The sequence below is a fragment of the Pseudochaenichthys georgianus genome, unplaced genomic scaffold, assembly GCF_902827115.2.
Source record: "Pseudochaenichthys georgianus unplaced genomic scaffold, fPseGeo1.2 scaffold_1772_arrow_ctg1, whole genome shotgun sequence".
Lineage (NCBI taxonomy): Eukaryota > Metazoa > Chordata > Actinopteri > Perciformes > Channichthyidae > Pseudochaenichthys > Pseudochaenichthys georgianus.
The window spans coordinates 20268-27766 of NW_027262548.1; the positions used below are offsets into that span (position 1 = coordinate 20268).

At 39.5% G+C, this 7499-nt stretch overlaps 1 protein-coding gene across 1 annotated transcript; it reads right to left on the minus strand.

Moving 5' to 3' along the window:
- Positions 1-2500: 2500 nt before the first annotated feature.
- LOC117441535 (protein FAM135B-like) lies at positions 2501-7493 on the minus strand. The gene is made up of 2 exons (XM_034077612.2): positions 7408-7493; positions 2501-3578 (listed from the first exon to the last, which is right to left on the minus strand). Exons 1-2 carry the CDS (start codon positions 7439-7441, stop codon positions 3373-3375), a joined length of 240 nt encoding a protein of 79 aa, XP_033933503.1. The 5' UTR covers positions 7442-7493; the 3' UTR covers positions 2501-3372.
- Positions 7494-7499: the final 6 nt, after the last annotated feature.

Consider the following 7499-nt stretch of genomic DNA (forward strand, 5'->3'; position numbering starts at 1 on the left):
GTGTGCAATGCATTATGGGAAATCAAACGAGAAAACAAAAGCAATGACGTCCTGATTCAAGCAATTAAAAAAATAATGAGTGCCTTATGAAACGTATGGTGTAGACCATTTTCATTTAAAGCGGCTCATTAGAGAAGGGATGGTCATTAGAGCTTAAGATTGTACTGTATATAGGCTGGTCATGGATAATGAGTATCTTTCACATACATTGTTTGGTAGATTTGCAGTTAATTGTATCACGAAGCCTTTTTTCTGTGTCCATGTCACGAGATTCAGGAAAAACTGAAATAAGTCATCAAGCAATAATGCTTTTATATTTGCTTCAATGCTGTTTATCAAAGTAATTGGCCGTTTGCGAAACCCCACTCCTGAACAGTTATTGTATAATCAAAGATTGAAACGTTTATTTATGTACGATAGGCCTGTCAAGTTTTCTACGGTACACATGTTGAAGCGGTGTGCATGGTAACGGCCTGTCCACACAGCGGCGTGCGTTGACGCTTGCCGGCGGGCGTGTCTGACACTCGACCAACAACCAATCACATGAATCTCCCGCCCCTGACACACAAGCAGCGGTTTGATTGGCTAGAGCTTGTACTGGCATATGATTCGATTGGCTGACGCTTCTGCCGAGGCGTCAAAAGTTGAACATTGCTCAACTTTTGCAGGGAGCCACGCCAGCAACGCTCCGCGTCGCTTCCCACGATGCAGTTCGGCTAAAAGTGACGTCACCCCATTCAAAGTGAATGGGCAGAAGCGTTGGAAGCTTCAACGCACGCCGCTGTGTGGACGGGCCGTAAGTAAGATGCTCAGCGTTCTTTTTCTAGCCTTTCCAAAATAGTTTGACAAGCTTCTAAACGTTAGCATGTCCGGCTAACTATCCGGGCATGCTAATTGAAAGTAACCAATAATTAATTCCAAGGCTACGAACATTAGCATGTCCGGCTAATTATCCGGGCATGCTAATTGAAAGTAACCAATAATGAATTCTAAGGCTACGAACGTTAGCATGTCCGGCTAACTATCTGGGCATGCTAACTGAAAGTAACCAATAATGAATTCCAAGGCTACAAACGTTAGCATGTCCGGCTAACTATCTGGGCATGCTAACTGAAAGTAACCAATAATTAATTCCAAGGCTACGAACGTTAGCATGTCCGGCTAACTATCCGGGCATGCTAATTGAAAGTAACAAATAATTAATCCCAAGGCTACGAACGTTAGCATGTCCGGCTAACTATCCGGGAATGGTAATTGAAAGTAACCAATAATTAGTTCTAAGGCTACGAACGTTAGCATGTCCGGCTAACTATCCGGCATGCTAATTGAAAGTAACCAATAATTAATCCCAAGGCAACGAACGTTAGCATGTCCGGCTAACTATCAGGGCATGCTAACTGAAAGTAACCAATAATTAATTACAAGGCTATGAACGTTAGCATATCCGGCTAACTGACCGGGCATGCAAACTACTGTAAGAGTCACCAATCAATAATTTGAAGGCTTCGGACGTTGGCATGAACGACTAAGTAAAAAAACATGCTGACAAACTCTGGTCAATCATTAATTCCCGGGCTACGATGTTAGCATGTCCAGCTAACTATGCAGACATGCTAACTATCAGCAACCAATCATGAAAACCCAGATACACACCGTATTTAAGCCAAGCAGTCCAATAGGTCTATTTTAAAACATCATTTTGATTTTCACATGAGAAAATAAATCTGTTAATCTGAAGTTATAGGTTATAGGTTGACGGGACATTACATTAACAATAGTCAGCCTTTAGCTAACAGAGACGTTGAAGTCATGCTAGTAATAGTGGTTTTCATTTGCATTTTTTTGGCCACTTAATTCGTCAATACATTAAAATATATGTTTTCAAGGGAAGCAGGAAGATGCTCACTTTGGGTTGGCTTGAAACAAATACTGTAAAGCTTGAAAAACACAGAACAACAACTGAAGGGAGCAATTGGCCAATGATAGTAGTAAATCTTCTAGCAATCAATGAGTGCAATCAATACATTAAGGCTAGTACAGCAGATACACACAATTAAAAGATGCTGTAATGCTCTCCAATACTGAAGCCTTACATGTATATATATATATCAGAATCCATGAGTTAAATTGTATGAAATGTGTAGAAACTAGATATCCACTTTACTTAACCCTCCTGTTGTCTTCGGGTCAAATCTGACCGATGTACTACTTTCATCAATCATAACTTTTTTGTTTTACATTCGATTGCATTCAGGCTTCATGATATCCTTCACAGGAGACATTTGAACATATTAAACCACTTTCATTGAAGTCTGGATGATTTAGTCAACTTTGAAACACCCATGGTGTTCCTGGTCAAAAATTACCGCCATGAAGAAAAGGAATTAGTAACTATCTCCACACACACACACACACACACACACACACACACACACACACACACACACACACACACACACACACACACACACACACACACACACACACACACACACACACACACACACAGAACAATTTGACACATTTCCCGCTCTTATGTGCCCCTCCCCCCACATGGATCACACCTGGCACACGCAACACATGTTCAGTGTCTGTTCTTTGTATATTTACTGCAGTTCTTCATGTATACCAGTACTCTGATACAATATGTACAGTTTGAAAGGGTGTGAAATGAAATGTGGTGATGATTCATGGTTTTTGTGTTAATGTAATAGCAGTTAAAACAGGACCGGTCAAAGTAAGGGGGGGGATGAATACAATAGGAGGGTTAATTATTCGGGTTCACCTCTGTTGTATGCTTTAATTTGATAGACTTGAAGACAACACACAAACGATCACATTTAGATGGACTACTTACAATATAGACACTCAAGCAGATACAAAATAAATAATTTAAAACAATACATTAATTTCTGTATAAAGGAACATATATGCTTTGTACAACAAAATACTTCATGTACAATCAAGGGGATAAATGCTGCCCATCTCTTGCCTCAAGTCTAAGGATAGTTATGATGGTTATGAAACAGTCCTATCAACCAGCCATAATGAAGGTTTCAAACCATCTCTAAAGGGAAAGAAGTTAAATGCTTTTGACAATAATTAGCATCAGTTTGTGTTCTTGCTGACTGGTTATTAATAAGGCCATTAAAACATCCATAATTATAGTTGTCTGATGTTTTGTTTTGCACGGCTACACGTCAAACTCAGACTTGGGAGTTTTCAACAGTCACAATACACTGAAGTTTTTTTTTAAACAGCTGCTAACAATCTTAACAAATTGTATTTACAAGCTTTCTTTGACATATATACATTGAATATACTGTACAACGTGAAGGTCACCAACACATATTGTCCTGCAGTTTAGCACCTTTACTTGAAGTAGTTGAGCCCCGCCACTAAGAAGAACTTCTCCAGGAACAGCTCAGAATCCAGGACGGCGATGTGAGCGGCGCGGCCGATCAGAGTGTTGGCCGTGTTGGGAAGAGCGTGGAAAACATTCTGTCGGATCAGACGGCACTCTTTGGCCTCAACGATTGGCTGCAGGAGGTTGTTGATCATCTCGGTGTACACGGGACCTTTGGTGCAGAAATGAGGAAAGGTCAGTGAGTCCTGCTAGCATTCATATCCCAACAAAGACATCCTGTAGCAGCTATCTCACAAGGTGAAGCAGCGTCACATGTTATCTATTTTTATTTTTGGGTTTGTTCTAGTGGTTTATAATTATTTGAATTTTAAGATTTGCCTATTGTCTGAAACATGTGTGATGTATGTATTTTACTTCAAACCAAATCTACCAATGGGTACAATTAATTGAATAACCTATAAAACCACAATATTAGATTTTACGCTTACATTTTTTGGTACAGATTTACACTGTAAAAAGTGGTTTCAATTTTCTTACAACAAAACTTCATAAAAATACTATTAAATACTATTATTTTCCACTTTCTGTGAGTGAAATATTTTTACTTTAGTCCTTAACATCACTTAGTTCATAGATTTTCTTTCTTCGACTGTATATTTTCTACATTTAAATTCAATTTTGAGATGTTTCAATTATAGTACTATTCATTTCTACTTATGTGCAATGCCTTGTTTTGCTTTTTATGCAGCTGCAACGCAAACATGTCCCGATTTGGCATCAATAAAGTATCTCTTATGTTATCCTGTCTTATATTTATACATTTTCTGAATTACAGCCCTTCAAAATGCCATTGCTTTCACTTAATGTTGAGTGGGAAGTTGGAGTCTCGCTCCCAGGTGAATCTGGTCGGGCCTGATTTAGGGAAACCAATAAGACAGAGCAGGAAGTTTATCTCCGTTTCCTTTCACTTGATCTTGTGTCCTTGCTGGTTCTTTGTTTTCCGACGGGTCCAGTTGTCCCGTTTACATTGATTTATTTCTATTAGGTTTGAATGTTGTTTTGGGTTAGTAGCCAGAGCCCAGATTCTCTTCTTTTGTGAAGCCCTCAGTCAGTTCACTTGATTTGGTATTGATTTGTTTTTTTGTTTGAGAATAAATTGAATGTCTTTTTAGCTGCTATTTAGCACTTTGGGATTGCTTTTAGCCGTGAAAGGTGCTTTAAAAGTACAATGTATTATTATTACTTCTTGAGTCTTCCAATTATTTTGGACTTCTTTTGTATAAAGCGTCCTCTAATGTAGGGTAACAGGAACACATATAACCTTGTTCATTTGAGCTGCTGTAAAGTAAATGACAGGTTAGCTGTTTCCCCTGCTTCCAGGCTTTAAGCTACGAGTCAGCAAGTCGTTCAGTTTTTTGTTTAAAAAAAGGCCAATGTGTTTACAGGATAATGGTTTAAGGTAAAACAAGGGGGAAAAGCCATACTGTCCTACTGAGTGAATTAAGCCCTTTTTCCACTGAAATTCGCGTGTATGCAAGTTGATGAAAACCCACTTCAATCAAGGTGATAGGCTTCTTTCAAAAGCACTTACAGTGGTTACTTCTACTAATGTATTTACCCAATTCAACAAGTGTCACATACTGTCTTTCATTTGTAAAGGGACAAATTAAAAGCAACTGTCAGACGTTATTTGTTTGTTTTCAGTCCAGTTGGAAAGGGGCTTTGGAAAACAAAAGTCACAATGCTCAATCTCTAGCTTGCTGTAGCAGCATATCTCTAGCTTGCTGTCGCAGCATGCTAATGAGCATATTGAATTGTGAAAGTGTGCAAGTATTTGCTTTGAAAAATAAATGTCGACTCAAAGGAGAAAGGATGTTTTATTTATTCTTTCAAAAATAATATAGTGTCACTTTATATTCAGAGATGGGGTCGTTACTAAAAAAAAGTAATATTACATATTACATATTACTTTAAAAAAAAGTAATATATTACACTACTTCGTTACTATCTACATAAAGTAATTCGTTACTTTACTCGTTACTTTACTCGTTACTTTACTCGCAGGGCCGGCCGCCCCTCCCTACAGGCAGATCACGCAGATTGCTAAAGTTTCAAATGTTCTCTTTAGTTCAGTTTCCATTGTCGCATAAGACTGATCCAGATAGCTCCTGAATGTTTTCCTATCTGACCATGGCTGTCCTCTGTCTCCTGCTATCTGACCGTGGCTGTCCTCTGTCTCCTGCTATCTGACCGTGGCTGTCCTCTGTCTCCTGCTATCTGACCGTGGCTGTCCTCTGTCTCCTGCTATCTGTATATTTTGCGCAGTCTATCTCTGCTCACGCTGTTGCGTCAGCGTGTTCTCCTGCGTGTTGGCCATGTGCACTGGAGCCAGACTTCAGCCGAGCACGTACGAACTGCGCATGCGTGAGTGGCAATAACTCTCCTTACCAGCAGGCAGCGGTAGTGTGTATTCGTCATTCAAAACAAGCAACAACCGGAAAACAGAGAAGAAGAACTACGTGTGTGTGATATAAATAAACAACAGCTATGTGCGTTAGCTTCACCTAGCATGTGTTCTTTGCAGGTGTTTGTTGAGGTTTGATTATGACTGATTTTAGAAAGTAACGAAGTAACGCGTGTCGGGGGCAATGTTAGTAACTGTAGTGTGATTACTGGATTATAAAAGTAGCGCGTTACACTACTCCGTTACCGACAAAGTAATATTATTACAGTAACGCGTTACAAAATACGCGTTACAAAGTAACGCGTTACACCCAACTCTGTTTATATTATCCCGGTTAGTTGAACTAAGTGATGTAACAGATACTCCGGTACAGTATTTAACTTGTAGTCAGTATTGGCATTGATATTTGTAAAGAAAAACTGGGTTTGTTGTAGGGCTGTACCCGAATATTCAACTATTCGAATATTCGTTCGTTGGCCAACTATTCGGGTTTTAATTTCATTATTCGGATATTCGTTTTTTTTTCCTAAATGTATGCTATCAATAAAGGCGAATTGCCATATTCTTATACTATATTTATACTTTTGAATTGCACTGTTTAAATGCGGAAATATATACAATCTCAGCCTGTGCTCCTGACATCGCGTTCACTCACAGTCACGAACGCAAACGGCACGCTTCACCTCGTTTCACACACCTGCACACAAAATGCCGAAGACTTCAGCTGTGTGGGACCATTTTAAATTTGACCACGGTAAGAAGAAGGCAGTGTGGCAAATATGCGACAAGAAACTGGCCGACCACGGTGGCACAACAACTCTGAAAAGTCACCTGGATGCTGTAAGTAGTAGCCTAGCTTAGCTTAGCTTAGCTGTTGTCAAGTTGCCGTGATGAAGCTGCTTTATCCGCCGTTTAAACAGTAACGTTACACATGATAAAATCGTGCACTTACTTTGCTTGGAAAATCGTTGCAAGCAAGCAACCGAATTGTTTTTTTATATTAGTTTTTCAATTTGATCCGAATAGTGAAAATAATAGGAGCAATGCGGGAACATCTGGGGCTAAGGCAATTATTGGCATACAGTTCGTTCATTTATTTTTCGTTCTTCATTTATTTAAATACTGTTTACTGTATCGGTAACAAGTACTACACTGCTAGGCCGACTGTTACGGCTGTTATTAAAAGCATTGTTGTTATAATAGAAATATGTGTTTTGTATCTTCAGGTTGTAAAACGTTATAGACGGAATTTGGAACCAGATTTGGTCCCCAGGCGCTGCACTGCGGCTGGGTTAAATGCAGAGGACACATTTAGTTGTAATGTATGCGAGTACTGAGACAATAAATAAATATAAATCGTAATAGTATGCTCTTTCTGCGCTTCTGCTTAACAGCGTGTTGTCAGGTGTCTCGGAGCGTGTTATGACATTTTTTTGAAAAAAAAAAAAAATCTCCGCACCGAATATTCGCTACTGATTACCACCGAATATCCGGAGACCGAAAAATGGTATTCGGGACAGCCCTAGTTTGTTGTTTTAAATCGATCCAATTTAGCGATACAGCATGCACGCCTCACCTGTGGTCCTGTCCTTAAGAGCAGTTTTGCACATCTCTATTCTGGCCGAGTGGAAAGGAACGTATCGGTCCTGCGGAGACGCCACCAACACC

Coding starts and splice junctions, on each gene's coding strand:
- LOC117441535 (XM_034077612.2), bottom strand. CDS start 7,441: ATGTGCAAAACTGCTCTTAAGGACAGGACCACAG. Junction 3,579..7,407: donor TCTTAAGGACAGGACCACAG/GTGAGGCGTGCA, acceptor TCTGCACCAAAG/GTCCCGTGTACACCGAGATG.